The sequence below is a fragment of the Alosa alosa genome, chromosome 21 (genome assembly GCF_017589495.1).
Source record: "Alosa alosa isolate M-15738 ecotype Scorff River chromosome 21, AALO_Geno_1.1, whole genome shotgun sequence".
NCBI classification, from domain to species: Eukaryota; Metazoa; Chordata; class Actinopteri; order Clupeiformes; family Clupeidae; genus Alosa; species Alosa alosa.
In genome coordinates, this window is record NC_063209.1 from 12,507,844 (window position 1) to 12,533,611 (window position 25,768).

General features: G+C 44.0%; 1 protein-coding gene across 1 annotated transcript in view; it reads right to left on the reverse strand.

The window, feature by feature from the left end:
• Positions 1-670: 670 nt before the first annotated feature.
• The window catches only part of flt4 (fms related receptor tyrosine kinase 4), a 57,379-nt gene continuing 32,281 nt past the window's right edge, over positions 671-25,768 (reverse strand). Inside the window, exons 11-30 of the mRNA XM_048232214.1 lie at positions 25,645-25,768; positions 24,951-25,059; positions 21,022-21,357; positions 18,363-18,509; positions 15,687-15,818; positions 15,015-15,118; positions 14,454-14,589; positions 13,713-13,817; positions 12,752-12,865; positions 12,151-12,239; positions 10,800-10,950; positions 10,362-10,456; positions 9,784-9,906; positions 9,068-9,179; positions 8,594-8,693; positions 7,017-7,122; positions 6,359-6,483; positions 2,779-2,899; positions 1,692-1,780; positions 671-1,356 (exon numbers count right to left, since the gene is read on the reverse strand). The exon at positions 25,645-25,768 is cut by the window's right edge and continues 3 nt beyond it. Coding sequence (XP_048088171.1) covers positions 1,152-1,356; positions 1,692-1,780; positions 2,779-2,899; positions 6,359-6,483; positions 7,017-7,122; positions 8,594-8,693; positions 9,068-9,179; positions 9,784-9,906; positions 10,362-10,456; positions 10,800-10,950; positions 12,151-12,239; positions 12,752-12,865; positions 13,713-13,817; positions 14,454-14,589; positions 15,015-15,118; positions 15,687-15,818; positions 18,363-18,509; positions 21,022-21,357; positions 24,951-25,059; positions 25,645-25,768 — 2,623 coding nt within the window. The 3' untranslated portion in view covers positions 671-1,151. The remainder of the gene's footprint in view (positions 1,357-1,691; positions 1,781-2,778; positions 2,900-6,358; positions 6,484-7,016; positions 7,123-8,593; positions 8,694-9,067; positions 9,180-9,783; positions 9,907-10,361; positions 10,457-10,799; positions 10,951-12,150; positions 12,240-12,751; positions 12,866-13,712; positions 13,818-14,453; positions 14,590-15,014; positions 15,119-15,686; positions 15,819-18,362; positions 18,510-21,021; positions 21,358-24,950; positions 25,060-25,644) is intronic.

The window sequence follows — 25,768 nt, forward strand, 5'->3', positions numbered from 1 at the left end:
TGTGTTTCATCATCTTCACGTTCAGAAATTCAGAGACTTCACCAGCTCCCAGATCTACCGCCTCAAGATGACCCTAGCAACCGCGTTATGTGTGTCTCTTGTCCCCCGTGGCAACGGCACAGGACTGGCCAACAGCACAGCTTTTGTACTCTCTGTCTTCCTCACTCGCCGTCTGTCTGTCTGGCCTTTTAAGGAACCACGACCTGCAGGCATTTACAATTGTAGGACGCATACTTGATAGACAAAACAACCTGTTGCCATGTGGACCTCAGCTCTGGTTTGTCTACCTTTTCCATTGATTAAAAAAATATACATAAACAAATGATGAGTGTGGCGTGTGTTTACACACAACACTACACTCCCTGTCGCTATTGTGCCGTCTGGTTGTGTCTGAGGACGTCCAGTAGCATAGACCCGACAAGTGGATGCTAAACAGATTCAGAGGGCATTACGTAAGATAGCAACAAAGAGTGGACAACACAATAAGCAATTGTTTGCAATGCTAATTCACTATCAACAAGCTCAATGAATTAGATAACAAAAAATCCATTGCATAACATGAAGGTTGTCTTTTTTCAATATTACTCCTGTGTTGTCCTGCTTTTATTTCTTTTAGAAAAGACAAATGGTCATACAGGGTAAAGAAGATATATTGCTTTATTTTCTCCCATTCAGGATTATTTGTTTTCAGTTTTTAATATTTTTTTACAAATACACAACAGAAGTATACTCTTGAGAAAAGGCTAAATGTAGCTAGTAGATGATATAAAATACTTATTCTTCTACTTTTTCTTCGTTTGATTTTCACATAAGGGCGCCACCCAGTGGCTGCAAAGAGAACTTGGCACACAACGACCTCAGTTCACTGTGTGAGAGATTGTTACTGTGTAGAAGTGTGTGTGTGTGTGTGTATGTGTATTTGTGTGTGTATAGGAAGTTGGTTGGAAGGGGTTTAAGGCAGGCGTGGTAAGGCACACTGTGAAGTTAACAGTCCAAATGAAAGTATGGTTAATGAATGGAGGGTAAGGTTTGGATTACTTTTTTTTCCCTTTTTCTTTTTTGGGTGGTTTGGGGAGGGTGGGGCAGTTAAAGGGCAGGGGCGTGGATTCAGTGATGACTGACACCTGTCACTCGCCAATGGGGCTGGAGTGTCACAGGTTGGATGAGGCGGGACCGCTTCCCTCGGAGACCAGGTCATCGGGGACGGAGAAGAAGTCCAGACCCATGCCCTCCTCGGACAGCTGCCCGTACTCGTTGTTGTAGAACGTCTGACCCGAGAGCTGAGAGAGGAACGGCGGCCGTGAACCATGAACCGACGCACCAATCAGGCGCTCTGTACTCCTGCCAATCTGAGGACTGGGGAGGGAAGAGGGGCGGGATTAACGGGGTGGGTGTGAAGCAGGGCAGACCTGACCTCAGGGTGTCACACGTAATATCATTACTCATTGTGGCAGAACAGAACACTATCTCAATCCAGATTAGAATAATCTAATACACAATAAATCAGATTAGGATCATCCAAAGCATCCTGCCATCACTATTGTATTTTTATACCATTATAAATGATTTGATACTCTACCATAAATAATGTAATATTTTTTGACATCCAAAATATAAAGACATGCGAAACCCTGGGGCAACTTTGCTGTGGGGAAGTGGGGCGTTTTGGAGGGTAGAACCTGCAGTCTTACTTCCTGGAGATGCCTCCTCTGTGTTTGTGTTCGATCCTCTCAAACTCCTCCGACGCCAGGACCATCCCACTGTCTGTCTGGCTGCTGTCCTTTAACAGAGGAAGAGGCACAAGAGGACCGTCAAGGATGGGGTTGTCATAGTTACGGCCCCTGCATGGGTTGCTGTTTTAAACAGTGGCCCAGACATAATGAGTTTAATTGTTCCCTTTAATTGAACTCTCCACCTCAGTGCTTTGGATATTCTCCCTTTTTATATTAAAGTTAAAGTTTAGGTATTTGGCAAATGTTTTATTCCAAAATGACCATTTCCACCATTATATTCAACAAAATATGATCTTAACTTTAAAAGACTTTGCTTTGGATTTGATAGTCTTATTTCAGTAATCAATAGCTGATTTCAGACACGTCCTCCGCAGTATATGCAGAGCTTTGTCAAACGGAGGTCCGACCCTTCGGGTGATTCAGATATGATGCTAACATGCTGACATTATGCGGTCATATGTGTGAACGATACCGACGCACATGAACAGAATCTCTACGTGGTTGAACAGGTTGAATGTGGTTGAAACATGCACATGAACAAAATCTCTGCATTCTCATTTACTTAATATCCGTCGGAAATACTAGGTGGGGAGTAGTGTAAGAGCCGGCGAAGTTCGGAATTCCAAATAGCTGGTTATGTTCAGATATACGGCCGCAGAACATGCAGACTTACACCTAGGTCTGACAGCAGCTTTAAAATACATATTGGTTACATGTTGACAGATGAGATTGATGAAGAAGCTGGGTCATGTCATCAGGGGGTCTGATGAACAGCCCTATGCATAACGATACGATACGATACGATACAACTTTATTTGCCAGTTTGTGCTGAAATTCTTTTTGCATCCCTGGGCAGCTCATTTAAGGATAGGAGGACAGAAACAATACATACATGTAAGACATATAGTAGCATCAATAGACAGGCATGTAGACATACATGTAGGACGTAAAGCATCAACAGACAAACATGAAACTTATCCACCCAATAACCCAATAACTCTAGAGTGGACACTACAGTGGTTGCTATTATGGAGCAGGTGCTTACATGATGGGCCTTGTGGGAGGTCATCTCCAGAGGAACCTCCTCGAAGGTCTTGACCCGCGAGTGGCAGATGTTGGAAGGTCCCACTAGCACACAGCCACCAAATGGGACACAGTTGTAATACCTGGAAAGACATTCTAGTGTAAGATTACCCATTGAAGAAAGACTAGAAAAAGGTGTGTGACCAGTGTTGAGGCCAGGTGCTAGACAAAGGTAAACTGGAATGAATATAAAAGAAAAACACAAAGAGAAAAAAGGACTTTAAGAGGGAGAGGAAGAAAAGAGGTTTTTATGACCTCTGTCATAAAGGTGTTTGTCTGATGAAGACCTAAGTGTTGTAAATGAAATATCTTTGTGATCAAATAAATAATGTGCAGATATTGGATCTTTTATCCAGATTTCCCATGGCAAGTTAACTTAATACCACCACCGCAATCTTCGCAAAGACAGTACATTTCCCATGGTGTCCCCCTAACGTGTAGAGACAAAACGCCATAACATCACTCTGATGTGTTTCTCTGTTCCCTAGAAACGATGGAGGGGAGCGGGAAGTTGAAGGAGGATGTTGGCTCATGGCGCACGTCGTCAGGAAGCAGGTATCCTACCCCTATCCTATCCTATGTCTGTGTGGACGGGATGCACCTTGTATTGTGTCGCAGACTCTCCCTTTACCACGCTCTACCTAGGATTCTACTGCCATGAGAGACTCTGCAGGAGATGATGTCAAGCACCCTGTGTGTGTGTGTGTGTGTGTGTGTGTGTGTGTGTGTGTGTGTGTGTGTGTGTGTGTGTGTGTGTGTGTGTGTGTGTGTGTGTGTGTGTGTGCGTGTGTGTGTGTGTGTGCATGCACACATGTGCGTGACTCCTACGCATTTCCCACCACTTGTAAAAATAGCAGAGGGCTGCAAAGGTCTAGCTTATGTAAGACAGGCTACCTGCTAATGTGGGCTGTGGGTGTGGATGCGTGACCAAAAGATTGTTTTGAAACCCTGTTTAAAGTTTCAGGTTTAAGCATGCCATTATTTACTGTAAGGCCGCCATTATTTACTGTAAGGCCTGTGTGTGTTTGTGTGTGTGAGAGATAGAGTGTGAGTGTATGAGCATGTTATTTTCCTACTGTAAGGTTTCTCTCGCTGTGTGTGTGTGTGTGTGTGTGTGTGTGTGTGTGTGTGTTGTTGTTTGTGTGTTTGTGTGTGAGAGAGAGAGAGAAAGAGAGAGAGTGTGAGTGTACAGTATGAGCATGTTATTTTTATACTGTAAGGTTTCTGTGTGTTTGTGTGTGTGTGTGTGTGTGTGTGTGTGTGTGTGTGTGTGTGTGTGTGTGTGTGTGACAGCATGCCATTTTTCTACTGTAAGGTTTGCCCAAGTATTTGGCTTGTAAAATGGGACTGAGCAATCAATCAGGATTTTTTTCCCCTGCAGTAATGGAAAATATCAGTCAGTTGGTTCTTCCAGGCATATATTTTTCAGTCTCTGATGACTGTTATTTCCAACTATTGTTCTATCTATTACACACCCAGTTTCACAGAACCATACAAATCCCTTCTGATTGATGATGTGCTTGCGACAAATTTGGCTCGAACTGACTTGAAATCTGTTATGTCACAAGTCTAATTGCTTGTTCAGCCACTTTCTCAGCAGCTCCAGGCCAGAGGAATACATTCTTATGAATATTAACCTTTGGGTTTTAGACTGATCTGCACATACTTGGCTGCTGCAACAGTATAACTACGTGAAATTAGTGAAATTCTAATAGCAAATGAGTTAGATATATACAATATGTGACATTTAGAGCCCGAGGGTTTGCTTGTATGTCCTCAAAAGAAGTCATGGTTATATACATGGCTCCTATTTAGGAGTTTGGGGAGAAAATCGGTTCTTACAAAATCCAAAATGGTAGCCAGGTTTCCAGACTCACTACTTCGTTTCAGTCAGAGCCTTAAGAAGAGAGAGTTGTGACACTCTTTGATGTTGCCGCTACGTGATCAACAGTTCCAAAAAACCTGTGCTGAATGGATGTATCGCAGGAGGGTGGGATGTATTTCTGATGCTGGAGGGCGTGATCTAGTAACTTATTGGCTACTGACCAAGTGATTGGCAGTTTTCAGTTCCAAAAAGTTGCCATCTTTGCCCATATAAGGAGATCTGGGTACTTGCGATTTTGAATAATCGCACCGTTTAAAGGAAACATATGTAAGATTGTGGCCAAAACTGGTACTGCAATGACTTTCAAATTACTGTAGAGCGGTGTATGCCCTCCCCCTCCCCCTGACTCGAGGTTGCCAACCCGGATGCCGAAACACTACTGACTTTGTGATTAGTAGATAGGTGGAGGGTGGCGCATCAGGCCAAAACACAACATGGCATGACAAAACACAACATCAACATCAGCTGAGGGCTGCAACTTCACTTTTTAAATGACAATATCCTAACCGGACTACTGTTGTCAGCGATATATTTGAAATGAACATGATTTCTTAATTAATGTCTAGTGCAGGGTTCCCACTCTAAGTCAAATGTAAAATTCCATGACTTTTCCCTGACACTCCCTGACAAAAAACCTGAATTTCCATGACTTACTATAAGGAATGGCACAATATACCAACCAATGATTTCAGAGCAGCCGCGTAGCGTTCAAGAATCTTTGACTTTTTTAGAGCGGGAGATGAATAAATGGGCATTGAATAAACAAAGTTGGGCATGCAGTAAAGCTAATAACCAGAAATGCACACCAATTATGCGTAGAAATACTTTTGGCAAGTACATGTTAAACTGCTACAACAAAATTCCCTGATATTCTATGACTTTGCCCCAAAAAATATAAAATTCCCTGACTATCCATGTCTGGAATAGACCTTCCAAAATTCCATGATATTCCAGAGATTCCATGACCCGTGGGAACCCTGCTAGTGACATATCAGGGCCATTTTATGATTAAGTGAAATATGTTTCTTACATACGGTTCCTTTAAACTCTTGCTGTGACGAAGAAGTCTGAAATGCAGACGTTTTGCCCTACACACTATTGTCATCTGACTTTGAGTGGGTGTTGTGATCAGTACTTTAAGACGTCGAACTTTGATTTTTGCCACATGGGAACTAATTTGTAGTGCAACTTGCAATAAGTTAGCTTCGGTTAGCACCCGGATCTCCTTATATGGGCAAATATGGTGGCTTTGGGTCCTTTTTGAAGGCAAATTCCTGTAGGCAGTGAAAGGCTATTCCAGGACTACAAGAAAAGGAACGTTTGGTACAAACATGCATTTTAGACCAGTGAGCTGCTACATGATGTGCTTAGACAGATGATGCTCCAAGCTACTGACCAAAGCTATCTACACCATGACCTTGGCCAGACAGGTCAGTCACATTTGTCATGCAGATAAGCATCATGTCTCCAAAGCAGACCACATGCTAATGGGTTTACTGAGCTGTAGACTGCTGTGTGTGTGTGTGTGTGTTCGTGTTCGCCTGCGCGTGTGTGTGCGCCAGCGTTAGGTAAGGTGATGAAGGCAGTCAGCTTGTGTCTGGTAGTGTGTGTGTTTGACAGTGTGTTTGTGTGTGTGTGTGTGTGTGTGTGTGTCTACCTGTTGGGGAGGGTGTTACAGGCCAGCCTCAGCTCCTCCTCTGACGGGGGTCTGGAAGACGCCTGTGAGAAGCCATCGTCCTCTGAGCTCTGGGACACGTTGAGCGGTATGTAGTCCTTCCCGTCCTACACACACACACACACACACACACACACACACACTGGGATCGGTCCTCTTGGTTCCTCTGACCTCTGAATGCTTTTCTCCTCATGAGTGGAGGGCCAAATTAAAAAGTGAAGCTAAATTCAAAGTGAGCCTCCCTGTCTGAAATGATGATCCCTGGGATGAGTCTCGCTCTTATCAATTTTGAAGACAGTTTTGGGGCCAAAGCTGAGCAGAAGTGAGATATTTTCCAATTTGTATGCTAATAAAAGACGTTCCATAGTAGCTGGTGTGTGTGTGTGTGTGTGTGTGTGTGTGTGTGTGTGTGTGTGTGTGAATGGGGAACTGAAGTAAAACGATTTAAACCCACAGTTTGGTTTGATTAAACATAGATTTGAAAGCACCAGCAAACTACTTTCTGAGTTTAATCAACACAGCCCTCACAACCTCAATTCAAAATCTCACTCAGAACACATCTTACAACATCTCTCAAGTTAAAAAAACAAGTCTGGTTTGTACACTCTCTCATAGGTCACACACGGTTGGTAGAACTTACAGGGAGGCCGTTGTCCTGCAGAAGGTCCCCGAGGAACTCCACCAGCGCTGGGAACGTGGGCCTCTCCCTCGGCTCTCCCTGCCAGCAGGCCAGCATGATCCCGTATCTGCCACCAGGGGGTGATAGAGACGCGTCAACTTTTAGTCAGGCACACATGGGTCTCTCTAGAAACATGAACCTGGGAACATCCACCTCTTGATCTCTATCTGTCTCTCTCCTACTCTCTCTCTCTCTCTCTCTCCCTCTCCCCTCTCTCTGTGTGTGTGTGTGTGTGTGTGTGTGTGTGTGTGTGTGTGTGTGTGTGTGTTTGTGTGTGTGTGTTTTCCACTTAATGGCCTTGATCTCCCAGCTGTGAAGTTGCTGTTAGTTTCCTTTTCCTGCATGTCAAAGAGATTTCCCTTTCCTGAGCTGGCGTGGCACTTCAGCATGCTTCATCAACACATGAGCTCTACTACATCCACTGAGCTCCAACACACAACTCCTCTCCTTGGTCACTAGTGATGTTATACAGAGCAAAATACAGACAAATACAAACACAAAAACACACAACAAAGACAATTGCACCTCTAGGTAGGGCCAGATCCACACAGCCAAATCACTAAAAGCTCATCAGACATTAGTTAGGCTAGTGTCTTACTTGTAGCTATGTCACAATAAACAGAAAGTACACAATCCTAGTTTAGACATGCAGTATAACCTGCAGTATACATCTCCATGTAGCTATAGGCCTGGTATTGCGCTATGGTTAGGTTACTGGTTACTGTTTTACTAATGTCCACAGCCTAATGTTTTTACTACTGTTTTCCTGCTACACTGTTTTTCATGCTATATTAGCACACATGATCAATGGCTTCTGCTACAATACTGAATGGCTGTAACCCTATTACCTCAACCTGTCCTTGCACTGACATAGTTTTTTATAGTTTTTTATATTACCTTGTCTACATTATACTTTACTCTCCTATTTGTCCATATTATTTATGCTGGTCTCTAGATGTTATTATTGCACTGTTGGACTAATGTTGGACTACTTTTTGTACCTTCACCATGACATTACTCTCTTGAGCACCTTACCTTGCACACATAACTAAAGGACTACTGTTGGACTACTTTTTGCACCTTCACCATGACACTCACTCTCTTGAGCACCTCACCATGCACACAGAACTACAGGCCCTGTCACTACAAGTGTCTCATGCTTGATCATTTCAAGCACACTGGATTTTTTACATCTAATTTATATAGTATATGTAGTATTTAGTTTTGTTAGTTTTTCTTATCTCCTACTTATATACTCTATTGTACAGTGGAGTTTGGTTATATGTTTTTACTTATATTTACCATTTCTGCTGTAAGTGCATGTTGTGTGTGATGTCTGTATGCTACTGAGACCCCCTGCATTTCCCCTTGGGAATCAATAAAGTATCTATCTATCTATCTATCTATCTACTTAAAGTGTTGAAATTGAGGGTGGACTATAGTAATTTAGGTATGAAATGTACCCTTCTTCACCACCATAGATCCAGGCCTGGTGTCGGTGTGGGGTGATTTGTTAGTTAGACGGCTGCAGGACTTACATTTCGGGGGAGGCGTTGTCTGGGGCTCTCATCCTGGTACCGTCCTTCAAGCGTTTACAGAAGTCTTCATCTATCTGAACACCTGGGTACGGAGACGCACCTGAGGGGAGCAGGAGAGCCTTGGTCAGGGGAAAGGAAACATCCATCTCCGCACTTGTTAATAACTGTTGTCAATTGTTTGTAATAACTGAATATAGAATGTGTGTGTATTGTAATAACTGATACAGAAGACCTAATGGGTTGGTCTGGGTGATAGGGTATACTCATAAACTTTTATGACACCCAGTGAGCTCTCCAAGGATTAAGTGTCAAATAGCAATTTTATGTGGTCTAAAAAACATTCCCTTGTCTAGTCCTGTTAGACTTTTAATATCAAAGCTAGGACTTGCAGCAATGAACCATTCATTTAAATAGTTCATTGCTGCCCCATTTAAAAAAAAAAAAAAAGGGCCCAGACGGCTGTGACTCACTTACCTAAAGAGAAGATCTCCCAGAGAAGCACTCCGAAGGACCAGACGTCACTTTGGCTGGTGTACACCTTGTCAAAGATGCTCTCGGGGGCCATCCACTTCAGAGGCAGTCTGGCCTACCCCAGCAGAGGGGAGGAGAGCAGCGCGGGACAGCAGAGGAGTGGACACGAGGGGAGGAAAGGACAGGAGAGACAATGAGAGGAGAGAAGAGAAGAGAGGAAAAGAGGAAAAGGAGAAGAGAAGAAAGCAGATTCATTATGACAGTGGCTTGCAGCTGCCAGGTCTGTGTGTTAAGCAGAGCTGAAGTTGGGGTTGGATACTATGCCACCCCCCTGGAAAAACATTTTATAAAAACCAAAACATCCCCATCGTAAGTCTACCATCTTTTTTGGACTGATGGTAATAAAGCTTCTTCACTCATCATCCAAATCATGGAGATACTTAGTGGACCGTTGATTTGTTTTCCACACATCGGCCACTGTGTGTTGTGTGTGATGTAAGGCTCATACGCTGTATATTTGGGTTCATAGCTGAAGATTTTATTTACACCTGTCCCATGGGATGTACACATTGGAGCTCGTACCTGCAGTACTCCTTGCCCTGGCTGACCTTGTGTTCTCACCAACATCACAGGAATATGAATCACCACTGCAAGTCTCCAGGCGTTTTTTTTAAGAGAGATACTGTATGTCACAAATCACCCCCCACTTTATGACTCACGTTGCCCTTCCGCACGTAGTCTGGGTCCTTGTAGATATCTCGCGCCAGGCCGAAGTCACAAATCTTCACCACATTGCTTTCGGACAGCAGGATATTCCGTGCGGCCAAATCTCGGTGGATGCACTAGAGGGGGGTGAGGGGCAGAGTTGCATGGCGTCAGGGGATGGATGGTGTTGCGAAGGTTCCGTGACAACAGGGTGTGGATTTGGAATACTGATGAGTTAGTCTATGCTTCCCGTCAGCTATACAAACAACCCTCCCTTGACAGATTAGCCACTGGAGTTTGGGTGAAAAGGCCTTTTTACTTTTTTTGTGGAGGGGTGGGTGGGGGTGTTGTATCTCACTTTACCATAATGCATCAGGGAATGGAAGTCTAGGGTAGCAGGAGTCATTTCACAAAATGCTGTTTCAGAGATGTTCTACTTTATAAAGCTGTGATTCATAACCTGCTGCATCCACATTTCCTCAAAAAACACCCGCCTACCACACATTCGTATCCGTCCGTCTGGCCGTCTGTTTGCCTTTCTGTTTGGAGTAAAGGCCCTTCTCCAGACAAAGTGAACTTGTACAAAATGTACCTTTCGAGAATCAAGAAACTCCATCCCTCGTGCCACTTGGAAGCTGTAGCAGATGAGGTCCTCAACCGTCAGTGGAGTTTTCCACAGGTCGTCCACTACAGGGAGACAGGATGACATGTAGTCTCTTTAGATTTGCTTCGTGGGAAAAACCACACAGATCTGACAGATAAACCTGAACCTGATAGATGGACCTAAACCTGACAGATAAACCTGAATGACAGATAAACCTAAACCTGATTGATAAATCTGACAGATAAACTTAAACCTGGTTGATAAACATAAACCTGACAGATAAACCTGAACCTGACAGATGGACCTACATTTATCACATGACACACGACTGCAAATTACAATGACATTGTAGCATGTGACATTATACAACCTTCTTTAACAGATTACTTTTTTGACTCCCTGCAGGTGTGGGAAAAGTCGACTCACTTTTCTCCACAGACTCCTGTGGACTGCGGCGCCCCCCCCTCCCGCCGGACTGATGGTGGTGGTGGGGGGCCAGTCGCCCCCTCTGCTGCTGCTCCGCCTGTCCTGCCGCGATCATCCGCCTCACCTGACTCTGCGTTTTCGGCGATCGGTCCTGTCAAAACATCCCGAGATAAGCAATTAGCTGCAGCATGAGTCGCAATGCAAAGCAGATGCTGCATGAGCTTTGACATACTACACTGAGAGCGCCTGGAGTTATTCAAAATAGAAGAGCTTAGTGCAGCAGTAATTGTGTAAGTATCTGTAAATTCTTTGCTGACAAGTGGGAGATCGATGTCTTTTTTTTTTTTTTTTTTTTTTTTAAAAGCTGTGCTCAGTGGATACATTAAGAGCAGATAATATGGAGAGTTATTTTAAACAAACTTTAAATCACTATAACTTATAAACAAGAATGGCCTTTTCAATCAAAAAACGGAGAAAAACAAATTAGTGAAATTGCACTACAAACTGTAGTGCTTGCATAATTGAAATTAGAACAGCATCCCTGCGAGATGTACACCAACTAACAGCAATATACAGCTCCGCTGTCTTTTACGCTTATCTGCCTCAATTACCCTTTTGCCTTTTAAATCATTAATTAACACAGTACCCTACTGCTTCATCTAAAACCTATTCGCTTGGCTGTTTGTTTAACTTCATAGTCATGCAAATGTAAATCAGCTTGAATGGTAGTCTTTGCACTGACCCTATTTAAAATTCTTAACACTCTGCTCTGGCTATCTCTGAGTCATTCTCATACAGTTCACTGTAACGTTACACAAACAGTGTCAGTTTGCAGCAAATGGGTTTGCTTTCACTAACGGACATTCAATTTCTTGGAAACAAAGTTTGCAGAATCCCCACTTGCATTTTGTATTGCTGCCACACTGGTACCCTGTAGACTTTTCATTAGCTGGTGTAATCAATCAGAGGGGTGGCTCATATAAAAAGGTCTCCTTGGCTCACCCCATTAAATAATTAGTGTGATCAATCATTAATAATGTGTGCAGCTCAAAACCTTGAGCAATTGTCAAGACTCTGTCACTGTGTGAGTGTGTGTGTGTGTGTGTGTGTGTGTGTGTGTGTGTGTGTGTGTGTGTATGTGAGTGAGTGTGTGAGCCACATAATTATGGGCTGCTCAAAACCTTTAGCGCTTGTCAAGACTTAGAATGTGTGTGTGTGTGTGTGTGTGTGTGTGTGTGTGTGTGTGTGTGTGTGGGGCATACTAATCATGCTGTGTTTGTTAGCTCCGTGCCTCCATCTGTGAACTTTATGAGCGAGCCACTCTGGACCCTCTGGTCTGTGGAATACACACCCGATACGGCAGGAAGAATTCTCTCTTGGCCCGCAGGAAGTTGGAAAGATTTCCATATTTACAGTACTCCACCACCACCATCAGGGGCCCTGGGCAAACAGGCAAACAACACAATTTCACAAACATTGATTACATTTCATTAAAATAATTACACCAGACTCAGCTCACTATGCCTTGATTTGCTTGGACGTTTTGAAGCTGATGATGAACAAATGTTTTCCCTCGCAAACGTGAAAGTGGAAATGGTAGTAGAACTAGGCCTATCTGTGTACACAATGTAGTAAAATACATTTTTAAAAAGCTGAACAGAAATTGGGACAGTGCCTGTAGAAAAGAAAAACAGGGAGAGCGGAAATCAGGAGAACTAAGGCGTTGCCTTGAAAACAGTCAGCAGATGATTAACCTCTTTTCAGAGTCCCTCATTTGTAATGAATGCATGATAATGTCCTTTGAGGGACTGTAGGAGTCCAAATGAATGCATGCTCTGAATAATGTCTCATCAATTCCATATGAACACGTGTTGTTGTGTACAAATAACATGCTTGTGGGATGTCAGGGCCGTAGGGGGGCACCGATGGGGTGTACACAGACGCTAGCTTACCGTTTGGTTTGGTGCAGGCGCCTAAGAGGTTGACGACGTTCAGGTGGTTTCCGATGTGAATGAGGATCTTCAGTTCTGACATAAGTGCTTTATGTTCGCTCGCTGTGGCTCCATCTTTGTGAGACACACACACAGACACGCGCACACACACACACACAAACACACACACAGACACACACAGATACACGGTCAGAGAGAAAGAGAGAGAGAGAAACCCACAACAGACACACACAGAGACACAGTCAGAGAGAAACACACAACAGATAGATAGATAGATAGATGGATACTTTATTAATCCCCAGGGGAAATTCAAGGTCACAGTAGCATACAGACAACACACACACACGTTCACTAACAGCAGAAAGTAATTAAAAGTGTATAATATAAAAACACAACTAAGCAATAAGGACAGTAGAAGATAAATATATACTAAATACTAAATATACTAAAATACAAATTATACTAAATAACACAATTCTAAAAAAACAGTATCCACATAGTGGGTGATTAATCAAACAAGATGCCCTTGCAAAGACTGAGGCAGGGACTGAGCCTGTGATTCTCTGTGCATAAGGTAAGGTGCTCTGTGTGAATGAGTGTCATGGTGATGGTGCAAATGAGTAAGTCAAATAAATAATATAAAATGAATAAAGTCTATATATCTCTATATATATAACTATATTAAGGAAGGTATAAGTGTGGTCACAGTTCGGCTGTGGCATGGAGGGAGGGGTTGTACATATGCACAACCCCTCCCTCCATGCCACAGCCGAACTGTGACCACACTTACACACACACACACACACACACACATATACACAGACAGACACACACAGTCAGAGACAGGCAGAGAGATTACATGGGCTCATTAGCAGTCTGTTCTGTTCTTATTTTTCTGACAGTTGGGACTGTCTGTTCTCCTTCTGTGATCTCTCTCGCATCCATCCATCCCCCCTCTCACCTTTCAGCATCTTCACTGCCACAGTGTCCAGACTCCCCTTCTTCTCATTACTGAAGATGGTCGCCTCCATCACCTTACCGAACGCTCCGTGACCCAGTGATTTTCCTGCCCGAGGAAACACACACACGCACACGCACACGCACACGCACACGCACACGCACACACACACACACACACACACCTGTCAGGTCGAGGACGAGATGTGTTCAAGAGGGTTTCTAATAAATAGCTGTGAATTTTGGCTTGGCTCTCTGGGGAATAATTAATGAGTGAGTGGCAACTTCATCTTGTGGGTGAGCATTGCCTTGTTAAAGGAAACCTGAACAGACAGCCAATTAACCAAAAAAACACAATTTTCACCTCAAAATTAAATGCTGACCATTTCTATCACTATAGAATGGCAAATATACTGCAGGTCCACATGCTTGAGGTTTGTAGAAATTTAATTTCCACAACAACTTAATTTCCTTTGGGGGTTGGCTCCTGTTTCATCTACATGGGCTTGTGCTTGGCAGATTAGCTAGGCTTGAAAGAACTGCACCATGTTGCTCAAGGCTCATTCTAGTTTAATGTATCATTCAAGTACATGACTGCAACATGACTGGCAGGATATATACTGAAGTGAGTCAGAACAACATTCTAAATGTCATGGATGCACGCTGAGCCCTCTGATACAAACATACACGCACAGTCATATAAACACAACACACACACACACACACACTACCCCTGACCCCATACCGAGGCGTAGGCGGTCTCGTCCGATCTCCCATTGGCTGGAATCGTAGGGGAGGTATTCACACTGGTCCTCCAGAGGCACCTCTCCTGGGTCCATGATGATTGACAGGTACCCTGTCTTAATGTCGGCAGGGTTAACCTGCAGAGGAGGGGAAACAAGATGCTGAGAACACACACACACACACACACGGATCCGGGCTTCTAGCAGACTGCTCCTACTGGGAGGTTTGTGGGAGTGACATTTCTATATTATTCATGAATTATTACAAAGGCAGTTTATTTTTTGATCGTCCTGCTGTTTTTTCTTTTGCTCTATTTTTTACAACGTGATGTGAATTAATGAGCAATGCAAATTAAATATATTTAATTCATTTACTTAGGATAAGGGTGTGCATATATCTCTCCGCTTCTCTAACCTTATCATAACCACCAGCGAGACAGACAAATGCCACTGGGTGCCTACAGCCTAGAAATTCAGTGACTCATCGAGTCAATCTCAGGTTCAACTGAGGGGAAGATTATTCCATGGCTCTCCGCCCATTCCCCATCAGTTATCACACTCACCCGCTTGACGTTGCAGAAGATGAGGATGAGGAGGACCCAGAAGAAGATAGCAATAACCCCGGTGCCGATTAGGATCACCACCTCCACCATCTCCCTAGGGGGCGCTAAAACACAGACATTCAGGAGCACCTTAGAAACGGAACATCTACCAAAACAGGTGCAGCTCAAAAGAAATCAACACAGGCAATCACACGAATGTAGCCTCATTACAATCAACTGCCTATAGCTGCATAGCGCACGTCAATCAGTGCAATCACAATACGGCAATACACACTTTGTATACAAATGCATACATTACATTCTATTACATGGTTTATTTGGTCTATTCATCCGTCTTGGTGGAGGACAGCGAAGGTAGAGCACAGAGAGGCAAAGACAAGTAAGCAAGAGAAGCGTGTGTATCTCAATATCTGTGTTAGTATACATGGACCTATAGTATGATATAGCAGTAAGAATATGTGTGTATAGCATGTTTGTGTGTGTCTGTATGCATGTGCGTGCGTGTGTGTGTGTGTGTGTTTGTGTGTGTGTGTGTGTGAGTTAGTGAGTGAGAGAGTAAATGTGTGTGTGTGTGTGTGTGTGAGAGTGTGTGTGTGGGTGTGCGTGTGTGTGTGAGTGAGTGACCTATCATCTCCTTTCCCTCCATTCGCCCCCTGTTTTGCGGACTCTCACCGATGACGGTGACGGTTGCCGAGGCGTGCACACAGCCCCTCTGGTTGCAGGCTTTGCATGTGTACACACCGGCGTCCTCCTCCCGAACACGCTGGATGCTAAGAGTCCGGTTGGAGTCCTGAAGCAGGATCCCTGCGCACATCCACACAGCTGTCAATCAAAACACGGTTGCCCAGCGATAAAACACCCAAGGTCCCGCCCACATCCTCTCACCTCGCTGTCTCGAGCGGCCTCATAGTCTTTAACCTACTTTTACTCAGTAAATAAGGCAAATGTACACACAGATAGACACACACACACACACACACTCACACACACACACACACACACACAGCCACACACACACACACACACACACAAATTATTCCTCCCACATGCACTCCTACCTGCACCTGTGCTTCTGTCTAACCTTAACTTACCCTCTAATTCTGTCATGACACAGAAAACAGGATAAAGCATATTTCCTGCAGTAATCTCCCATCAAATCCTGACTCCTTGTTTACCCGACTCTTTGTTTACTGCAGCTAAACAACAAACAAACGATAAACATCGGTAGACAGATAGTGCCCTAGTCCGACAGGTCCCATTTGGGAGAGAGGACCTCTCAGTGGTAAGTGAGGACTTATGCACCGTCCCCCTGATGGCTGTCCTCAGGCAGCAGTAAGTGTGTGCTGACCTCCCCCAGGCCCTGCTGTAATGCTGCTGTAATTAGAGCTTGTGATGGCTGATTGTGTCTGATGCGGCAGCAGCCTCCAGTCTGATGGGACCGGCTACCTCTCCAGCACTCCCATCCCTCTTACACACACTACTCCCCCGTTCTGGCTCTGATGGGACCGGCTACCTCTCCAGCACTCCCACCCCTCTTACACACACTACTCCCCCGTTCTGGCTCTGACTCCCGACTTTTCGACTTTACTTCGTATCCACTCAGACTACTGTCTACTGATCTGTCTATTTCCTTCAATCAATTTCTCTCTAACTCCCCTCAGTCAGTCCCTCCACCCCTTTCTCATTCACACACACACACACATACACACTGTGGCAAAACTCCCGAAAGTCTTCTTTATTACAGTTTGAGCTATAGCACTGCAGACATTCATATTCCCCATTTACACACACACACACACACACACACACACAAGCATACTGTGGACATTAATATTTATTTGAAGTTGCAGGCTAAACCACAAAACACATTGTGCCAATCTAAAGTATCTAGCCAGAGCTGTCAATTAAAAGTCTGCTTAGCATCTCAAGAGACACCCAACGACATCAGAATGGATAAGTGTGTGTGTGTGTGTTTGAGAGAGAGTTTGTGTGTGTGTGTGTGTGTGTTGATGTTTGTGTGTGTGTATTTCAGTGTCCGTCTGCGTGTGTGAGATGGTGTGTGCTTATGTGAATGGATGGGTTGTGAGTGTGTGTGTGTGTGTGTGTGTGTGTGTGTGTGTGTGTGTGTGTGTGTGTGTGTGTGTGGGTGTGTGTGTGTGTGTGCGCGCGCGCGCGTGTGTGTGTGTTTGTGTTTGGGTGGCTGAGTGTCTGTCATATATGGCTGTCTGAAATGTTTAGCAATATAATTTGTGTTAATTTAAAGACTGCTTAGCTTCACTCCTTTTTACTTTTAGTCTTGCATATGAAACAGATTCTCTCTCTATATTTGTGTGCGTGTGTGTGTGTGGGTGTGTGTGAGAGAGAGAGAGAGAGAGAGTGTGTGTGTGTGTGTGTGTGTGTGTGTGTAAGACGCATGCAAATGTATAAGATTATAAGAGAAATGAAAGGAGTGAATGGATCATCATGCAAAAAGAGATGAGAAGTGAGATTCATTCCAATTAAAGAGAGAGAGGGATAGAGATGGAAAGAGAGAGGGACAGGTAGATAGAGAGACAGGAAAAGTATGTGTATGAGAGAGAGAGACATTGCTAGGTTACACTAAGAAGAGCTTGACGTTTAGCTTAGTGCTAAGAGGAGCTTTATGCCAAAGCCCCAGCATACCTGTCCTGTGCTCTGTTGGTAGCTAAGAACAATGAGAAGGGGATTCTGCCTCATGTGTGCTGCAGAGCACTGGCTGACAGCGGAGGAGCTAAGCCCTCAGATTGGACTGTAAAGAGGTGTCGGTAATTGGGAAGAGTGTAAAAGGAAGTGTGGAAGCTCTCAAAAGGTGGCCAGTGGGCTCCTGCCATATTGGGGGACTCATCTGGGCTGTGTGCTGGAGGCTATTGACTGAGACTATAAATAAAGGATTTCTCCTAGGACATACTGTACATACATGCAAGACATGTAAACATGGACATACACTTTTATATGTGTGTTGGCTATAGGCATGCCAGGTGTATACACCGTAAAAAGCATGTGTACCCAAGACAAGTGTACCCAAGACAACCCAGTCCAGTCATCTTGTTGCTTTGACTGAGTTGAGTGATGTGAACATGTTGTGTCAAGTGTATACAATTAACACTACTTGTGTATTGAGAAGTGCATTTGCACTTCTCACTACATGTTCACATCTAGCAACACAATGACTTGACTGAGTTATAATGATAGTGCTAATCTTTTGTTTAAATATATATTTATATTTGTGTATACAGGCGTGCTTGGCATATACAGTAGGTGCTGCTGTTGTTGTTGTTGTTGTTGTTGTTGTTGTTGTTGTTTGTTGTTTGTGGCGGGGGCAGAGCTCACCTGAGGTGTGGTGCAGCGGCTGGTTGTTCTTGAACCAGGAGAGCTGTGGGGCAGGGGTGCCCTCCACATCACACTCCATCTGCAGGGACTCGCTGGCGTTCACCGTCTGATTGGTCGGATTGTGCCTGTAATGAGGGGCCTCCAGAGCTGAGAGGGGGAGAGAGGGGGGGTGCAGAAAAGGTAGAGAACAAGAGGGGGGGTGCAGGAGAGGTGGAGAAAGAGAGAGAGGGGGGCAGGAGAGGTGGAGAAAGAGAGAGGGGGGTGCAGGAGAGGTGGAGAAAGAGAGAGAAGTACAGGAGAGGTAAAGACAAGTTGAAATAAATGAGGGAGATGGTGACAGAGAGAGAGAGAGAGAGAGAGAGAGAGAGAGAGAGAGAGAAGGGGAGGAGGGGGGTTAGAGAGAGAAGAGACAGAGATGGAGGGGAAGAGGGAGAACAGGAGAGGGAGAGGGGAAGGAGAGAGAGGAAGAGGAGGAGAGGTAGAGAAAGTGTATGACGTATGAAGGAGATGATAATGAGAAGGAAGAGTAATAGAGTGAAAGAGAGAGGAGGGAGAATGAGGAGAGAAGAAAAAGAGGTGAACAGAAAGGTAGAGAGAGGAAGGGAGAGAAAGAGGGAGGGAGAGAGAGAGAGGGTGAGATAGAGAGAGAGAGGGAGGGAGGGAGGGGGAGAGAGAGAGAGAGAGGGTGAGAGAGAGAGGGAGGGAGAGAGAGAAAGGGAAGGATGCACAGGGAGCGTAAATGAGGGATGAAAGAGACATGTGGAGAGACAAGAGAGAAGATTGAAGAGGACAGACAGTGCGAGCATGAAAGAGGCGGGAAAGAGGCGGAGGAGAGAGGAGCAGCGGAGGAGAAGAGCCACAAAGGGAGAAAATGAGAGCGTCCACCGAGACCGAATGGGAGTTGATCATCAAGAACAAAAAGAGGAAGAGAAAAAAAGAGGGAAAGAGAAAAGGTGAGAAACAAGAAAAAAAAGAGGCAAAAGGGAATAACAGGTCATTATTACACAGCTAGCTGGTACTTTCTATGCCTTACATATCAATACAACATTGAATAAACAACATTGAAATGGAATGGAGACTGAATTCTAAATGAGAAGGCAGAGCCTGAGTGACTGGGACAGAGAAAGGTTTTGACATGCACGATTTGTCAATGAGGCATTGGGCATTCTGTGTACCACGCCGCGCCCCTCTTTGATGGCATGTTCCAGACAGGAGGCTCATGGGAGTTTTTGTCTGAGAAAAGCCATGAGCATCAAGTGTGTCTCCCAGAAGAATGTTTCACCAAAGGTCACCATTCAAGTAAAAAATATCTTATACACGATGTATGATTTATGTATTCTGTGCACTGCACGCATGTTGAAAGACGTTTTTTCCCACTCATGTATGTGTGCCAGTTCCATGCCTTAAAGTATTTTAATGACTACAGACAAGCAATTTGGCGAGCGCACATCTGTATTCTGTGTGGTAGTCTCTGAGAAAGAACCTTTCCTGGCCTTGCACAGACACGTGCCTTCCTCATAGACATGTTTCCAGTATAGAGCCAGGTTTATGCAGAGGCATCTATGAATAAATCTGTTTACTGCACAGTCACTGAATATGTACACTTAGCACAATCATTTTATTGCTAGAATAGGTGGTGGCTCACTGGGATCGCAGTTTCACAGCATTTCTTAATCAGAGACTCTCTTAGTAATTGAGACTGAATTAGATAAGATGATCTCACTTCCACTAAATGAGCCTATAACAGAGTCAAGAGAGCTTAGAGAGAGAGCTGCTGGTGGATATGATTTTGTTAATTAAAATCTCATGCATCTCTGAAATAAAGGACAAGATATTCCACACCGGTCTATAAAAACGTTTGTTATTTGAGCTGTTTCCCAACCTCCCCTTCTTTTTCTTTTTTTTTAGTGTGCATTTCTGTATCAACTCATTCCATTACTGCAAACCTGTATGCTTAACACACTGTACACATAATGTTTGCATGTATTCTCTGCTGGATTCAACCCCGTGACCTCTTACATAGAGATAACTGGTGTTCTCACAGCTGTGATATAATTGGGACTCCACTAAATTGCAAAATGTGTTGGCTGGCGGCTAACTGCGGCTAAGCGGCTAACAGGTGTCTCTGAGGCTAATTCATCATAGTTAGCTATCGCGCTAATGGCCCTAGCGCTTTTCATTCGGCTCAGTAATGTGTGCTATTTTGGCAAAGTCATCATTGTAAACAACTTTACTCCAGGTTTAAATCCCAGATGGTGGTTGCCTGGATTTCATCCATCAGAGGGGCTGAGAGAAAATATGTTCATTCACTTGGGGGCTTTTATGAGTTCCAATGACAAACTTTTCTAGAAGGTTCATTTAGCAATCCTGTTCTGTGCAATTTTCATCTGTGGAGCACCTTTTTAATTATTGAAGGATTTCTTGCATGGGAAAAATGGCTCCACAGTGAAACCTGGGTAGCATTTTGTGTGTGCAAAAATGGGTCTACAGAGATACCAGGGTATTTTGTGTGTGAGTGAGTGTGTGTGTGTGTGCGCATGTGTATGTGTGTGCATGTATGTACTGTATGTGTGTACGCATGCATGTGTGCATGCGATTTCCATCAGCCAGACCACTAGGTGGCACTGCTCGCTTCTGTGTCTCTCTATTTCTCTCTCACCTTTCACAGGCACGTATTTGGCGTGGCAGTGCTTCTCGCCCGAGCGCCTGTTGCGCACCTCGCACACGTAGTTGCCCTCGTCGCTGGGCTGCACGCTCTCCATGGTCAGCTCCAGCACCCAGTAGTTGGTGGCAACCTCGAAGAACAGGTCGCCCCCTAGCGCCACGCCATAGCGGTGCAGGCTGCGGCAGTCGGGCGGCACGGCGTGCGGGTCCAGGCGGTACCAGCGCAGCTCCTCGTAGGTGTAGTTGTCAGCGCTGCACTTGAGGCGCACCAGCTCCTGCTCCAGGGGATGCTCGCCCGGCTCCAGCTCTATACCGAAGCCCTCAGGGATGGCTGGACACACACACACACACACACACACACACACACACACACACACACACACACACACAGACACAGACACAGACACACACATAGACACACACACACACACACACACAGACACAGACACACACACAGACACACACAGACACACACACAGACACACACAGACACACACACACACACACACACACACACACACACACATACATACACACACACAGAGACAAAGACAGCAACAGAGAGACAGACAGACAGACAGACAGACCAGACAGAGACACACGCAGACAGATACAAACACACACACACACAGATGGATACAGACACACAAAGACACACACAGATACAGGGAAATCAAAAATATTAACTGGGACCAAATCGTAGCTTGTGTAGATGTGGATAATGACACAAATGTCCTCATGTCCACAATCCAAAACATAACAAAGTGATTCCTCAAGAAAAACATATCTAAAGGAAATAGTATATATACCCTCCCTTGGATCTCTAGTGACATAAGGAGATTAATGAAGGAGAGAGATCATGCTTTAAAGCACTCTCTCAAGTCCAACTCATTGACTGACAGTCCAACTCATTGAGTGACAAGCCAACTCATTGACTGACAGGCATATATTTGTGTCCTTGAGAAATAGAGTAATAAAGGAAATCAGGGCAGCTAAATGGAACTTCTTTGTTGACCTCATACGGGACGCTAAGGGTAATCATAAACAAGTCTGGGACTGTCTGCCTAAACTAACAAGGAAAGGACATAATAAAGCAACAAAGCAGCTGGAGATCAAAGACAATAGTACCCTATATAAGGAACCAGCTGAAATAGTGACTATTCTTAATAGCCATTTTGTTAGTTCTGTGAGATTGACTGTGCATAGTCCCATAAGTGGTCCACTACACTCCTTTCCAATTGATGCATCACAGCCAGTCTTCACTCTGACTGAAATTTCTGAACCCAAGGTTAAGTCTATAATTACTTCTATTAAGAATTCCAAATCAAAAGACATATTTGGACTGGATTCCATGTTTTTAAAGAAACATGCTGCCTCCTTCACAGGGCCTGTTACTAAAATCATAAACACCTCTTTTAAGAGGTAAAATTCCCAAACGACTGGAAGTCAGCCATTGTTGTACCAGTCTATAAAGGAGATACAACTGATATGAATAACTATAGGCCAATTAGTATTTTACCCATCATGTCTAAGATTGCTGGAAAATGTGTGGCTGAGCAAATGACTGAGCATCTTAACAGTAGTCCTTTTAAACTGCACCCCATGCAATTTGGCTTTAGAGCCAATCACTCCACAGAGACAGCTAATTGTTTCTTTGTGGAAAACATTAAATCAAAATTGGACAAAGGAGGCATAGTTGGAGCAATTTTCTTAGATTTGAAAAAAAGCTTTTGACACTGTCAACCATGAAATACTTATCCACAAAATGTCTTATTTTAATTTCTCATCCAGTGTTACTGACTGGATGAGATATTACCTGTCAAAGAGAGTTCAGTGTGTGAGAGTTAGTGGTGAGACATCACCACCCCTGAGGAACGAACTTGGTGTACCCCACGGATCTGTCCTGGGCCCTATTCTGTTCAGCATCTACATAAATGACCTGCCATCAGTGTGCACTGGATGTGTATGCTGATGATACAGTCATATATGTTCATGCAAAAACTAAAGCCCAAGCTGCTGTCAAGCTCAGCGATACAATGGTACGTGCACGTAAATGGCTTACTTGCTCTCAGCTGTATCTCAGTGTTAAGAAGACAGTCTGTATGTTTTTTTAGCAAAAGCAACACTGTATCTCACTGTGAACCCAATGTCTGTGTGTCTGGGGAGGTCATTCAAACAGTTACACAGTTTAAATATCTGGGCATTATTCTTGACTCTACCCTGTCATTTAAACATCAAGTGAGAAAGGTAGTGCAAATAACCCAATATAACCTAGCGAACTTTAGGTATATAAGGAACTGTTTGACAACACCTGTAGCAAATCTATACATGAATACTATGATAATCCCTCACCTAACATATTGTATGACAAGCTGGACCCAGGTATGTAGCACAACATTAAGGCCTATTTTATCACTTCACAAACAAGCTCTTAATGTCTTAGACAAAAAAACAAACTTTACCACCACTGTAACATTCTTAACAAATATAACCTACTCAGTTGGGAAAATATTTTAAAACACAGTGATGCATGCCTAATTTTTAAGATCATTAATGGGAAGGCTCCCCCTCCACTCAGCACTTTTATACAGCAAAAGTCATCTAGCAGCAGAACCACAGGGTCTGCCTTAAGAGGGGACTGTGTAGTCCAGTTCCTTTGGCCAATTATGTTTTTCTGTGAGAGCCTCTAAACTATGGAATCAATTGCCAGTGGACATTAGAAACTCCACCTCTCACCATACATTCACACACCATCTTAAGGACTGGCTTTTGAGCATACAAAAATGTGAGCACTTCTCATAATTCATTAATGTTGGTCTGCCTCTATAGTTTAGCTATCCTGTAACTCATGGTGTATGTATGATAGATAGATGGATAGATGGTTACTTTATTGATCCCTTAAGGGTTGTATGGCTGTATGTTTATATGTCTTATGTTCTAAATGTTTTAATGGAGCTAGTCCTATGGCATTATGTTTTATTGCTGTATGTCAATTGCTATGTGATTTAATATGTTCTTTTTTTTAGCCACCATGTGCCTAGTATAACATCTTGCCAATGGACTACAGTTGAAAATTAGCCTGCTGGCTAACACTGGCACATTTACAGAAATGTTGATCAATGTGCACTGTCCTTTAAAAAAATAATAATAATAAATAAATAAATAAATAAATACGTACATAAATACACAAACAGGCCCAAGCACACACACAGACAGACACACGGAGACACATGGTTAATGAATGATGGCTCTGTTGTCACAGGCACTTCTGAAGGGGTGAGTCTCTGTGAAAGGGTGTGTGTGTGTGTGTGTGTGTGTGTGTGTGTGTGTGTTTGTGTGTATAGGTCCTTTTCATGGACGTGACTGAGGGATTGAATGGGGCCCCCAGTCTTCAGGAGTGACGGGTGGTTGATGGAGTGTCACTGTGACTGGCATAGTCTGCCTTAAGCTTATTCTGCCCCCCACTTATTGTGTTGTCTTCATCTGTCTATCTTTTCTTTTGTGTACAAGTCTGTTCAACAGCCTGATGTTCAATGCTGTGAGTAAGCCACCCACTGCAGCTACTGCATAACCGACACGTTTTTAAATGCCTGTGCATTTTCAGAGCCATGGATCAATAACTGATTAAAATACAAAACTCTCCACTCTTCACTTGTGCGCTTCCATTGAGCCTGTGGAGGTTTTGAGCACTCTACCCTTTTAAACGTCAAGACCTCAAGGGCTGAAAATTTAGTATGAGCCTTTGAGCATGTTCAATAAATCATCCCTCGAGTCATTCTCATAGACTTTGTACACTAGAGGACTGTGAAAAACAAACAAAAGGGCTTGATGTTATTGAAATCTAGTGCTCGTATTCAATGCATGTCTAAATCTGAGTGCTGTGTTTGAAGTCAGACAATTTCAACTTGAGCAGTGAGCACTTACTGGTGACATAGAAGTAGATGAGCCGCTCGTCCATTCCGGCCTTGTTTTCTGCAGAACACTTGTACATGACAGACACGTTGGCGTTCTGTATGACCACAGAGCTGACCGTCTGTGGAGAGTAACCAAAAATCATGTTCTGCTGAGTAAACCAGTTTAGGACTTTTGAACTCTAACCAGAAAAGAAATGGCATTATTAGCAAAGTATATCAAAACGATATATTTTTTTGCTTATTGCATGACTTTTGTCCCTTCACCCCCACCACCTACCACTCCCATTCCGACCCACACACGGACAGGAAATGACCTCACAGGTGTGACCACAAAACAGGAAGTGAGTGCTCGGAGTGTGTGTGTTTATCCCCACTCCCTTCGGGAAGTGTGTAGAGGAAGAGGGTTTTAAATATTTCTGATGTGGAAATGGCAGCGGCACACACACTGCCCCCCCACACACACACATACACACACACTCACACACACACACACACACCTCCTCCACCTAAAACTCTTGATGCTGAAAATGCTGGCCCACTTCAAAAATGGGGACACTTCCATATAAAGAACCCGCTACAGTTCAGCTCACAGCACAGTTCCACAAAGTTCTTCTTTTGTTATTGTGTTTGTATTTTCATTCCAACGTTCATTCATCACCCTGGAGACGGATAAAGAATCAGGTAGTGACACCGCAGGAACAAACCTTATTTTTGCCGTCCACTAGCTCTGTCCAGCTCTTTGGCATTTCGATGGCGTTGACAGAGTTTTCTGGGTCCAGGCTCTGCCAGTTCTGGCAATTGGGGATTTTATCTCGGGCTCCTCTGCGA